Here is a 14,227-nt window from a genome sequence, read left to right as displayed (position 1 = left end):
TCTCTCTCTCTCTCTCTCTCTCTCTCTCTCTCTCTCTCTCTCTCTCTCCCCCTGAGCTACCCGCTTCTAATGAAAAATATAATCATCAACGAAAATAGTTTTAAGAGCTATGTGCCAATGGTAACATCAGTAAGTATCAATTAGTCCTCATAATAATTTTCTGATTATTTTTATTTTTTTTCGTGAAGATATTGATTCTAATATTTATCAGTAACTTGGAAGCATAAAACAATTATGCCAAATAAATAATTAGGTATAATAATCTAAGCATTGATTTCATGTCTTTCAGTATATAAATATCAGCCTCACTAAATGATTTGACTAGTTTTTGAAAATGGTCGTCAATGATGGTCTCGTTCTGGAAAGACTTAGCATATCAAGTATTTCAACAAGTCAAAAAGTTTTATCCAAACAGTTTAGTGACTGAATATCATTGAACGATCTACTTGTTAGGCTAATCCTATCAAGTAGATTAAGTGAGGTTCACACGCAGTTAAGGATGAATCGTTTTGGAGGATAATCTCTTTCTTGCTTCTTGGGTGAGTGTATGAATTGATTAATTGATTCAAATTTCCTACTTCGAAGAGTTGTCTCTTCAAAGTGATGTCGGAAACGTTTCCACCGCTGGTTAAATACATTTTTTCTAAGTGTCTCTTTTTTTTCAGTTTTACTCCATTGGCAGAAGTTTCGTTCCAGTAAAACTTCTGTCGCGATAGTGGTTCGTTATATGGGTGGAAAAATTTCTTCTTCTCAATTATTTGCGGTTCCTTAGGCAATCCTCTACCGAATACATCTTGTTTAGTTCGCTCCCAGTCTAACGAAAGTGGATTAGGTCTGGTAACGGCTTCGGTCGTAGTAGTTTTTCCGAAAATATAATTACTCAGTTCTTCTGCATAATCCATAATGATAGATTTGATACTTTCATCACTTGAATTTGTTTTTTTAATGCGAGGTCTTCCTCTATGGGCCTTTGCCCTGTGGTGAATGAGATGAAATGAAAATTTTGATGAAACTCTACAGAAATCCAATGCCAATATGGTGAGTCCTAACACCATCAAATTCCTAAAAAAGAAAAAAAAACACTAATAGGATTATTATTCCTTGAGTTTTGTCATTTATTTTTGTTTAATGGCGTAAAACATTCTTGTTCATCAACCCCATTAATTTTTTCTTTATTTTTCCTTATATTTGTTTAACTATTTTTATTTATAAACATAATATTTTTTCCCCGTTTACTCGATGTTATACTAGTGACAGTTGACCTTATGATTCTAATTGAAAAACTGAGATTCTAATTTTAATGTTTTTTTTTAAATATTCGGGCTTAATCCTAAGCTATTGAGGTGTGTCGTAAAATTGGGCATTCCTGGAAGGTATGGATAATTCTCCCTAGGCCCTTTTACAACTGGTGAAACTATGGCTTGTAATATAGATCTAGGAATCGAATATATTTTGTGAAATCCTTTACTGATACTCAGTGACCATGTATCAGTGGGGTACCCTTCTCATAAGATCTACTGGGAATTATCTTTCCACAGTCAGAACCACTTGGCAGAAATATCATATATACAATAATGAAGATCAATTGAGTCTTGGTTTTCCCATCATTAATCGATCATAGTAAAAGAAAATATTTTGTATTATAAGCGGGAATCGGCTATGGGGATGACCAGTTGTCGATTGTCACTATTCATTGTTCGCTTTATAAGCACCATCGATTTTTAGTCAATTATTTTGTAGACAAGCAAAGGCTTATACTCGCACCATTAGTTCAATCACCAATAATTATTTTAGTGATCCTGCAACCTCCAGTCACATCCGGAAGAGTTTTCCTTGATTTTTTATTAAATTATTTCAAGCAGAATCCATAAAAATATTAATATTTACTCGGAATTATAGAAAGAACTACACTGTATTTATTCAATAAACAAGAGCTTCTAAAAATAAAAATATATTTCAGTAGAGGAAATTAATTAAAAGAAAATATTATGGCGAGGGCAGCTCAAGTACATTTTATGATATATTTTTCTATTTAATTTAATTTACTGTGATTTGGCATCTACAATTTTTGCGTAGAAATCGTTAAGCCTGTTCGAGAGGTCCTTGTAATAAGATTCCGACTTGATAAAGAGTTTTAGAACTTGGCCCACTGCTGCAGGCACATCAGGAAAATTATAACTTTTCATTGGCTGTGGAGTTGAAACATTATTAAGGGCCGAAGTTACCCCACTCTCTTCAAAATCCTTCTTTGCACCTGATGACACGATTTCCTCTAGGAGGTTGTTGATATTCGCCTGGCTTTTAGGTTGTTGGATCAAAATGAGGAATTCTCCTTTGCCCATCTTAGAGCTCAATAAAGAGTTTTGCTTAATTTCTTCTGTTGGATAATTTTTACTTGTTCTCATGGGATTTTCACCTTTCGGCAAGAGATCGATGGTCAGTACTTTGATATTTGGAGATCTTTTATTCAACAAGGATAGGAAATTAGGATTTTTCAACTCTTGTACAACTTTATTCTTGTTGTTTAATTCGGGCAAAACCTTGAGGATACTTTTAGCACCTTTTGAATCCAGATTTATGTAATATATTGATTTCCGCTTGGTCGGTTTTTTTTTTGGTAAATCGTTGATGAAGTACCTCTTGCATATCCTTTTCTCGCCTACTGAATAGTTACTGTTACTGTCGTAAGACGGGAAATCTTCATAACTGTTACTCTTGTGTCTTAGTACAATCGGCTCAAGTCTTTCAGGATTGTAGAAAGGATTGCGTGGTGTTTTTGCTTTAGGGTTTCTAGTAGAAGCTTGATTGTTTGTAGGCTGCTTAAGTGTCTCCCATTTTTCGAAAGACTCTTGTAATATTTGTATAACAGGATGCACAGTAATATTGGATGGGCTTGTGGCCGCCATACTTCTAGAAATTGTGGATAAAATGAAAGCCAATAAATAAATAAGCAGTTTTGACAAAATCTTGTAACTCCTAAAAAAAAAAAAAAAAAGGAATGAAACTGTTTATTTTACTATAATAATGTACCTTTGACGATAAATAGTAACCCTATTGCAGATTTCAGCACCATAAACTTACTATGGGAATTGGGACAGGATTAGATTAGTTCGAAACCGGCCTAAATTTTGAAAAAAAATTTACGTTATTAAGGTCATCGCTAGTCGTTACAATAGTCCAGAAACGATAGGAGTTTCTGTATTAACAACTATCCTACGATCACCAACCCTAGCAGTCAGCATAACACCCTTAGTAGTGCAATGCAGCAAATCTGAAGCAATAAACGAGACCATTCCCATTTTTCAGGTATAGGAACAACAGGAAGCTGATTCAGAATGCTTATGCTTTGTATCAGACAAAACACCTGTGCGAGAGTGGGATAGACTGCTCTATTTCAAGGGAGGTGATATGGTAATGCCAACTCGTCCCAAATTCCTGTTGTGGTTTTACGACGAAACCTTCCCTATGTTGTAAACTGAAAAAATTCTATGTGCTGAGCGATGTCATTACTGGAAGATATGGTGTCAATAGAGCTTTCGCGTCATACTAGCTCTCCCGGTCAGCTGGCTACCAGGGATACAGGGTTCGTTGTCAAGAGTAATAACATACACCTCTTTACCTTTGTTGACGATTTTACGAGAAATCTGGAAGCTATACTAATTAAATTTTGGAATACGTTGTTATTATCCTAGCTCTAATCTGTCTTTTCTAACCAGACTGGGAGTGTCGAGTTTTATTTCCTGGAGCCGACATGAAAATTAAATACAGCCAAGGCCGGAATTGAATCGGCGCCGTAGGAGACATGATGTTGCTATAGTAACGCCTCAACTCACCCAGCTATAAAGGCCGATCGTGTAAGCTATATTTATATCTAAATACGAGAGTATAGAGTGGAAGAGACTATTTATTGAATAGTCTTCGGAATCTTTTTGCCCAAGAGATTTCATTCCGGCCCCTCCGCAGTCAGAGGAAGACCTAGCAATTACTATGAACATAAAAAGGTTGTGAATGGGGATGAGGCGTAGGTGGAATTGATAACAAAAGAAAATGAACAAAACAGCCAACTTCCTACATCAGTTGCCAGAACGTAAACCCTCTATTATATCGGTTCCACAATCTTTTCCTTCCAAGATCAACCCGAATCAGTTAAGTTCTAAGACAAATTTCTTTTCAGTGAATCAGAGAAGTAAAACAACCTCTTTTCAGGGACAAAAGGGATGAAATGGTGCAGTGGAAGTAACAGAATTTTAGAGCAAAACTTTGTTTACGAAATAAATACAATCTCAATATTTACGTCTGCTTAAAGCAGTGTTACATGGCAACACTGTTCGGTCGATAACTGTATATTTCACATACATGTGTTTTGTAAAAAACTGTATTATTGGAATAGATTGTAAAATTTTGAATACAAATAATCTTAGTTTTCATTAAGCCTTCACATAATTTTTTCTAAACCCCATCCAACACATTGGTGTTTCATGAAGTTGTTACGAATTATTGGAGAATGATATGGCCGTGAAGCCGTGTTTGTAATACATACATCAACTTTGGTGGTTAACTTGTTACTGTGCGGTATATTTGATGTTCCAAAGTTCTGTGCGATGGCGTTACTTTGTTGTCGAAGGGAACTACTATTGGCGGGTAATTGTGTTATTTTAGGGAACGCGTTAAAGCAAATAAGTGATTTAATGAAGGGTGTACTCAGAGAAAGCACACCTGTACGCACTTAGAAGTTAGAAATATTTATTCTATAAACGTATATACTTACATTTTTTTTTATTTGATAGAACTAATCAATGGTTTTTTCATTTTCAGTACACACAGTATGAAACATATGTATGTTTAGCAACTTGAAACATTAAACCGAGAAACGCATTGAAAATTTGTTTTGATATTAATCATACATTTAAACAACATTAAAAAGTCATAAATTTATTAATTATTTTAATTTTCTGTAATTTTAAATCGATTTATCAAATAGAATTATCTCTTTTGGTGGTTGTATCATATGTTATATAAACGTAAAAAAAAAAAAGTGGATTTGTTTTTCAGTTCAATTCTAAATGGCCAACTACCAGTCTCTTGTCGGTAGTGTACGTAGTGCAATATGCACGTAGCCTTATTAGAATTGTTTGAGCTCATAGTGCATATTACAAATTACTTGATTATTTAATCCGGGAGAGGTGTATTCTGGAGCATTTTGCTCATCTTGGGAAAATAAGCGTCTATATTTTTATCTGTTTTGTTTATACTTTTATCTACCTCCCCCTAACCCTTTGACGTTATTATTAACACTTCTTTATGCCATTTCCTCTTTTACATCTCCACCAATACTCAATTCAGTTTTGCTCTGGCTCCTTCGCAACAGTAAGACTGAGCATCACCCTCATCAGTACGCTCCGAACGCGACATCGTTTTCGTCTCAGTTGGACATTTAGTTCACTTTTTTTTTTGAGCCCTTCCTGATCATTTCTGACTTATTACTATTTTAATATGATTTTATTTTATGCATTTTTTCTAATTTTTTTTATATGAATATTCACTAACTTTACTATTTATTGTTGCCAAAAATTGCAACACTGCAATACTCAAAGTAAAAAACACAATTATTATTGCAAATGATATAAGTTGTGACTAAGTAGTTGTGTTGCAAAAGCTGTTCCCGTAGCTTTGCCATCGAGTAATGAAGAGTTCCAGAGAACTCTGTCGCTGAGGCTATCTAATCTAAATAGGAATTAAAACGGAAAACCCCAATTAGAGCTGAAATGAGGTTACGTGCTTGGCCCGCCCTTAAATATCCAATAAGTAATTCTTGGCAGGTCTGTTACGTGCCCCAACGGTCTTATGTTTATATAAAACAAGAGGTGAAGTTGTGTTTGAGAAGTATGTCAAGCGGCAATATATTTTTAAAATTATTTTTCTTAGGAGTATGAATATGAATTAAAAAAAACATATGTTTGAGCAGTGATGACAAAACCTTAAAAAGAATACTATAAATAATTATTACAATACTAACTAAAAATATTTTGTTTTATTTTATTTCAATAATTTTACTTCTCTTTTCTTTCTTTATCATTTCAGCAATTTTATTCCATTAAGTTGACAATTCTATTGTCCCTATCTCACTCTCTCAGACCTCCCATTGCAAGTGATCCGCTATCCACGTTCGATCCGTTAAACAAACTAAACACATTTATCATCAGACTACAATGTGGAGTCAAACTAAGGATATATAATATTCATTGCAGTAGATCGGTATATAAAAAAAAACAAGACACATTTAAAAAAAATATATAATATACAAATTTAGGGGAAAACAAAATAAAAAGTCAGTTAAAAGAAAGAAATACTTCAATGAATAGATAAGTTAAAGGAAATAATTTAATAAATAAATAAGTTAAAGGAATACATAAATTAAAACAATGAATAATCTCGGGGCTGGTACTGGTATTTGGTGGAGGAAACAAGTCCGGCAAGTGGGCCCAATGGTCCTTTTTGCCAACCCCTGGCGGCTACCTAGGTTCCCACCACGTAATAACCTAAGTGGGAGTGTCAAGATTCATTCTTCGGTTCCGCCGAAAAATGAATGTTTAACTGCCCCCGTTTCCCGAGTTCCGAAACGAGCGCACTGGGACCTGCGGCCCAACCCGCACGACCTCCACGTCCCTAACCTCGGGGCTACCTGCACCACTGCACCCACCTGATCGAGGTCATTATTCTCAAATCTCACCGTCGGATCCAAGACCAGAGCCGTGCCTCCTGTTTTAAGAATGCCAAAATGTCAGCGTATCTTACGGATTCGACGGTGTCCACATAATAATCCTCATCAAAGCAGGTGAAGTATTTTTTCCCCACAAGCTTCATCAATTCTTCCTTGACCGTGTGGTGCCGGCCTGTTATAAAGAGGGAGTTGTTGGGGGCATTTTCCTAGCACATGGGCTGCTGTTTCTTTGCTTCTTGACTTTGCTGCATTTGCGAAAGGGCGAGGGGCCCAACTTCTTGCTGTCCACTGACTCCTAGGACTCAGCCAGGGGTGCATAGTTTATCTTTAGTTTCAAGGCGTTAGCCCATTCTGACCCCGAGAGTACCTGCTTCTCACACAGATATATGTTAGCTTTCAGGGTCCCTTTAAAATGGCGAACACCAATACCCTGCCACCTGCAATTGGCCCCTTCTTCGAATGCATTCTCTCGCAGCGACTGTCGTAGAGCTTTCATACTTCTGCAGCCCTGATCCACACCCAATTTTTCTCTACATGCCGTGATTTCAGTTTCATAACTAAATATAGATTGGAATAGGGCATCCGGAACATATGAGGTGTGAATAAAAATCTCCTGTGATACGGCCATTGCTCAGTTCTAAGTTATATCAATATACTATTTATTAGTTTTTTAATTTTATAATCAATTGTTTGAGAGTAGTTTATATTAATAATAAATCTACCTTTTGAAATGTTTTGTCATTTCCAGAAAAAAAAATAGCTGCCAAGACCAGTGTTTTTTTTTTTAAGGGAGGGTTTTTCTCCTGGAAAGCTTAAAACTTATATTAAAGCTTACATTTTTTTTATGTTACGATTGTACTTTCAATTCATATTTTTTTTTTTTAAATATTGTGTTATATTTCTTCATGTCTTATATTTATAGACAATGGTAATAGGGATCATAGAACTCATTCACACCATAGTTACAAATATATAAATCTAAGAAATGGAACAAAAAATTAAAAAAGAAAAAAATTAATTGTGAAAATAAAAAAACAAAATTAAACATTAAAAAAACTAAAATAGCATCTTAAACACAATCAGTCCAATTTACAATATTTAAGCCTACAATATTCCAGCCTGCGGAACTCCGAACCGATTTTTTTCCCACACTTCTGGAGGTAAGGGCAGAACTCCAGAACATCCTGGCGGTTCTCTCTCAACATCACTGTTATTCAGTGAATGAGTAAGGGTACTAACAACATATATCAATAAATAAGTAAATAATATATTTAGGAATATTTTTATATATTAAATTTACTGTAGTGTATTAATTTATTCATTACATTAGAAAACTTATTAATTATTATTAATTGACTATATTCATTTTCATAATTATTTTTTCTTTCAGGTATGAAATGTAGCAAGATTGAACGAAAAAATAATTTCAAGTAGCATGTATAAGGTAATCAAGATTGTCAATTAAGCCAAATATTTAATTTTAGTTCAAAACTAGCAGACCCGGCAATGCTTAGCTATTGCTATATTTGAGGTTGTATATGGATTTAAAAAGGACAATTGATAGCTTGTTATGAATGATTGGATTTGGTTAGCTTAAACATGTACGTAAAATAAATAAATTAATCCAATATATACGATGACAGGATTTCAAAAAAGAAAGGTGAAATAAAACATTTGAAAATTTTTTCTTTATTTGAAACCCATATTTCGCCCTTATAAATTCAAAAGTTTATTATTATGTTTACACTTATTAACGTAGGAATTGGATAAAATGAAGAAGGATTATGAACGATTGTTTGAATAATAGTCACCGAAAAATAATCCTCTGAATAAATCGAGGTGAAAAAATTCCAATTTTTTTTCTTTAAAAAAAGGTATTCAGACGTTTGAGACGACACTAAAAACGAATACGAATTGCTTTTGTCCCCGAGCCATATTAGGTCTTTATAATTTTTTTGTAAATATAATATAGCTTAATAGGATCCAATATATTACTTTCTTATTCTTCAGAAAGAGAGGAATCGATTGGTGTACAATAACCGAGAAAAGCAACGCATACTTTTTGAGCTACAAACCAGAAACTCTTAACTTTATACATGACTTTTTTCTACTTGAGAATTCGGGGATTTCATTATACTTAAACCTTTCCATAGTGGAAGGGAACATTTTGAAAAAAAAACTGCACGTAAATTGGTCCAATAATTCAAAAGTTTATTGTGAACAAAGATTCGACCATTCCCTTTTATATATATATATATATTTACCCTATTACATGAAAATTTACCACATTTCTCAAGGATAAGTGAGGAAACGAAATTCATAATCTAAAAGAGAACACAAAAATGTGACTATCGATATTTGCGGGTGCCCCATGTAAGGCGACTTGGAAATGTTGCCCTTCAGTGAAAACATGGCGTGAGAGTTGAGTAGGCACAATATAGACCTGTAAAAATGAAGAAAGGCCTAGCACATTTTAATAAGGCAATACCACTTTCTACAATGATACAAGAAAGAGTAGAATTTCACCACGCCCCGGGAAGAACAGGAGAGAAACTAGTATTCCATCGTAACACCCAAAACAAGTAACCTATAATCCCTAACATTATTCCCTGTAATAGCTAATAGCTATAGTAAAAATTAATCCAAATTGTAGCAATTATATTGTTATTGTGTAGCCCTTTTGGCAAAAAACACAATCAAAGGTTTCATAACTATTAAAAGAATAGAAGTTTTATTTATTTTTGTTCGTTATAACAATAATTATTTCAAATAAAGTCCACTCCAGCGATACCAGCAAATTACAAGTAATTCGGGTAATATACTCAACAATCAAAACCGAGGACTTGAGTTACATGATTTTTTTTTGTTGCATATAGATTTAATTTAGTTGTTCAAAATATGTCATAATACAATAACAACACAGATATAATCAATAACTTCACCTAATTAATCTGTTAACCTTCCACTTAGAAACTGTTGAATTAGGCTTTGGTTTGTTGAGGATTTTACCTCGCAACAGATCCCATTGCTCCCCGCCACGGTAACAAATGGTTTCCCGATCAGATTACAAGTCTGGTAATTAAAAACATGTTCGGTCAGCTCCCATTGATCTTCATTACCATAAACCCTCTTAAATGGCGGGTCTAATGGTATTATTTATCATTGCTGTCGATTTAATTCAATAAAAAAAAATTGAACGCTGTACATCAACATAATTTAAATGAATTACATTGCACTCATTCATCTTTTTTTTCAGGCAGCATAAGGCTACTGATTATGGAAGGTGTTAAGTAAACTCAATAAGTCAAAAGTTTAGGAGAAATTACGATTTTACGATGTAAAATATTGTTACGGTTGCCATGGTAAAATAAAAACACTGGCGATATCTGTATAGACAAGGGATGTTACGGTCATCATGATGAAATAAAAAACACTGGCATCTGTGTAGACAAGTGGGCATGATTTTGTGAAGGTGACTGTTTGGTTTTTGAACACATTAAATATTAGAAAAACTATAAAAGTGTCCAACGACAAAACGTTGATTTTTACTATCACATGTTTCAAATGTTTAACATGACTGTTGCCAGTACTAGAGCAACTAGCGTTTATTCCTAGTTCATTTATTAAAACATTATTAATTTATTATTTCTATTTATATATGCATGGTTCTATTATTTCTGCTTTATATGTCTCTAAGTTAATCTCAATATTTTATCATCATCATTTTATATTAAAGTTCATATGTAACCGATCAAGGCCGGACTAGATATCTATCCTTCAATTATAAACTCTATAATCATCAAAACCCTCTAACGTCCAGCCTTGCTTCTTCTTCTATTGCTGATGATCCTCCGAGGCGCATGAAAAGAAGATTGCCTCGAGACCTTCTAGTGTAGAAGTATTAGATTAGAATGAGTACTTTCTCTACACACCTTAATCACTCCGTTTTGATCTTACATCAAATTAACTAGATGCATTTTTGTGTAAATGCAATTGTAAATAGCAGTACATTTTTTGTTTAAATCTTTACTGAAATTTACAACTGTACATAATAATACATTCAGTAAATTTGATGTAAGTTTATACAAGCGTGTAGAGAAACTATCCATTGGTAGCAGTCTAATGACTTTTTTACATTAGCAGATCTTGTGGCCATCTTCTTAGCAGGCGTTTCGGAGGATTGTCAGGAATGGAAGTGGAAGCAGGGTTAGAAACTAGAGGGTTTTGATGGTTAGGGAGTTTACAATGGAAGGATTGATATATGCTTCGGGCTAGATCGATTACACGTGGAACAAGGTCTTAGCAATAAATAAATTTAAAAAAATATATTAAATTTGAGTTTAAAATATTTGAAGTTACATTTCCTTATTTCGTTACGTTTCTCTGATAAATAGGAAACATTTTGAAGAAGGCACCTTTTTTCTAGTCAAAATAGCAGAGAATAAAAAAAAAATATCAGTCGCTAAGTTACAAATGTTATAGAAAAGCGTAGTAATCTATTAGATTTCTTCAAATAACAATAGGTGGACAATTTTTCTTGCCCAAACAAATTTTATGAATAAGTGTTTTTTGGAACTTAAAACTGTATTTACATTATTATATAAGCTGTATTACTAACAAAACTTTATTTTTATGATTAAAAATATCGTTAGAAATGTTGTTATTTAATCCACACAATTAGCTACGGTGGCCGAGTGGTTTAAGGCGCTTACCAATATGCTCCTGGTTTAAACCGATTTATTGCAATCCTAGAATCCTAAATGGACTAGTAAACCCCATGTAAACATGGTGCAACCATGATTCATTTCAGTGCAAGTTACCTCGCCAGGCTATCGAAAGCAGTGGCGTTAGGAAAATGGTCATTGTCTAAGGTTTAAAGGTCAGCTGAGTCTCTATAACACGTACGATACCGGAGTATAGCGAACTCCTGGATTGGTATATCGGTCTACTCAATAAAAACTTGAAAATGTAGAAAAAACTCTATAAGAAAATATATATTCATTGTGGTAAAAGTATACACACATATATGTACATATTTTATTTTAAAAGGTTTACTTGCTGCCAAATTTGTACCTTTTTATAATTATTTATTTAAAAAATTTATTCTATAATATTTTTTGTTTTTGTTTGTTGCATTTCTCTGGATTATTATTTTATTAATTTTTTTTAAATAATTTTTTACTACTTTTAATTATAATAGTTAATGGTTATAGCATTGTAGATAGTTCGGCTGCCTCTTGCACGAGACTGTAACCGCTATTATGAATTTTTAAAAAATAAGTTACAAACTGCTATGGCACATTTTGAAATAACAGGGCCGAACTTGTAACAAAATATTATGAAATCTTCCATTTTAGTTTATTTATGCATGTATGACTCTATTTGTATTGCCTTGGTTAGTCAAATAATTTATGAACTTTCTGATTTTTTAACAATTGTTTATTGAAATATGTTTTGGTTTCTTTAGAATTCAACTTTAGCTCAATTTGTCAACTTTTCGATAATTTGTTCTTATTTGTTAATATTTTCCCCTTCCACACGATTAACTTTAAGTACCAACTAAAAACACCATAACAATAACCAATAGAGAAATTAAAAAATATGATTTTCTTGGTAGAGTAATTGTAAATATACCTTATTCAAAGAGCATTAACATCTTATTTATATTATAATATATAGTTAAAAATCCTAATAGAGTTAATATATTTTAATGTTTAAAAAAGCCAATATTTGATTTTTGTTCTTTTAATACTCATTTTAAGGTAATACTCATGTTAACGTCATATTTAATATATTAATTGTAAATAGTATAAACGTAGTTTTAGGGTTTAATTTAATTACTTAATGATTGGAGAAGTTTGTCGGGGGGTGCGGTCAGCAAAGAACAACATAAATAAACAAAACCATATTTATTTATTTCATGCCGACGTTTCGATCTGAGTTTCAGGTCTTCATCAGGGGTTATGGCGTAGAAGGTAGGCCTGCAACTGCTAAGAGAATTACATTAAACAATGCTACTGTAAAATTGTGATCTGATGGAAAGTACCATTTGAAAATTCAAAATGGTAAGTTTATAAAACTCTTTTTTTCGATAACCTTGAATCGAATAAAAAACATCGATCATTATAAATAATTTGATTATCCAAGGTAGCACCAGCAAATATGAAATATGCATAGTAAAATGTATTTATATAAGTATATTCGATATTATCATGATTATATATCATACAGTGTCTTGAGGGAGATTTGAAACTTCCTGGCTGCACCTAAGTTTCAAAGCTAAATTTAAAAAGAATACTAAGATTAAACTGATTGTAAGATAAGATGACAGGACATACATTTGCAATCGAATAGAGGTATATTTTTTACAGATTTTGGTAGCAAGATAAATTTGAAGACAAATTTATATCAGTAAGCTTTTTTGAACAGATGCGTTTTGAAGGAGTAAAGCACAAAGCCGCAGTTTTTTAAGAATTTGGACGGACTGTGTACGGAAAATCGAAAAATTAAAATAATGAAGTCGGGACAAACTTAGTCAACTCTTTTTTCACACAAAGGAAGATATTATAACCATTTTGTATGAGACCCTTCGAAAGTCTAAATAAAGGGTCCTAAGAATGAAGCTCATAGAAATAAAATAATAATATTTAAATAAAGTTATGGCAATAACATTAGACAAAACATTATAACCAAACACAAACAACTATTTCTGTCAACTAAATAAAATAAGTTAAATCACTTCTACAAATTCAGAAAATAAAATAATGTCAAAGAAACAAAAATCTCTCCTGGGATAAAATATGGGCGTGTCACAAAGGGAATAGCAGATGGTCTCGGTGTGAGTGCCGAATGAAGATCACTCTCCTAAGAGTCACTGCAATGGGCAGCGGTTGGTATACACAGGTCGGGCTTCATAAACAGCGACCAGAAGTGGAATGCATCAGATAACCTAAGAGAGTCCAACTAGAGAGTGCTAGTCGTCTATGATGCTGTAGTAATAATCTACGCCAGGTAAAAACAAAAAACTTCACATAAGTTTAAATAAAAATTTCATTAACATATGTTCATATCCATTTGAAAATAAAATTATTTCATTTTATTAAAATTTAGAATTATTGAAAATAAACGATACATTAAAGAAAATTATTGCTTTGAACACATTTTCTTCGCTAGGTCCGCATTTGACCTGAGGTCAATCTTCAAGGTCATCTTTCTGTTCCATTTAGGATCACTTATTTTAAATATACCGTTTGTCATCCATCAATAAATGAACTTTAATTCCCCTCCTACATCAAAATTGGAAGTTTTAAGTTTCCAAATTCTGAAAATTCAAAAATATGATGTTTAAAAAAATCCATCCACCAATTTTTCTCAGAAGCTGCTGACTAAGTGGCCTTTTCACTTGCTATTATTTTTTTTAATTTAAAAAAAAATATGGTCATTTTTTTATGACTTTACTCATCATATATTGCAATGATATTTTTCATTTAAAAAAAATATACATCT

General features: G+C 32.9%; 2 protein-coding genes across 3 annotated transcripts in view; one reads left to right on the top strand and one right to left on the bottom strand.

Moving 5' to 3' along the window:
* Positions 1-14,227, top strand: part of LOC106683789 (chaoptin) — a 421,009-nt gene that overhangs the window by 168,004 nt on the left and 238,778 nt on the right. The window lies entirely within an intron of this gene.
* LOC106683803 (uncharacterized) lies at positions 1,942-4,909 on the bottom strand. 2 transcript variants are annotated; one of them, XM_014425499.3, is made up of 2 exons: positions 4,769-4,909; positions 1,942-2,910 (listed from the first exon to the last, which is right to left on the bottom strand). In XM_014425499.3, exon 2 carries the CDS (start codon positions 2,904-2,906, stop codon positions 2,043-2,045), a length of 864 nt encoding a protein of 287 aa, XP_014280985.1. In that variant the 5' UTR covers positions 2,907-2,910; positions 4,769-4,909; the 3' UTR covers positions 1,942-2,042. The 2 variants fall into 2 exon arrangements, with proteins under 2 accessions (XP_014280985.1, XP_014280984.1); XM_014425498.3 differs by having other exon boundaries at positions 1,942-2,976; positions 4,769-4,887.

Source organism: Halyomorpha halys, unplaced genomic scaffold, assembly GCF_000696795.3.
Source record: "Halyomorpha halys isolate HHAL.00 unplaced genomic scaffold, Hhal_1.1 Scaffold518.1, whole genome shotgun sequence".
Lineage (NCBI taxonomy): Eukaryota > Metazoa > Arthropoda > Insecta > Hemiptera > Pentatomidae > Halyomorpha > Halyomorpha halys.
The sequence above is the reverse complement of the archived record's forward strand: the minus strand, read 5'-3'. Positions and strand labels throughout refer to the sequence as shown.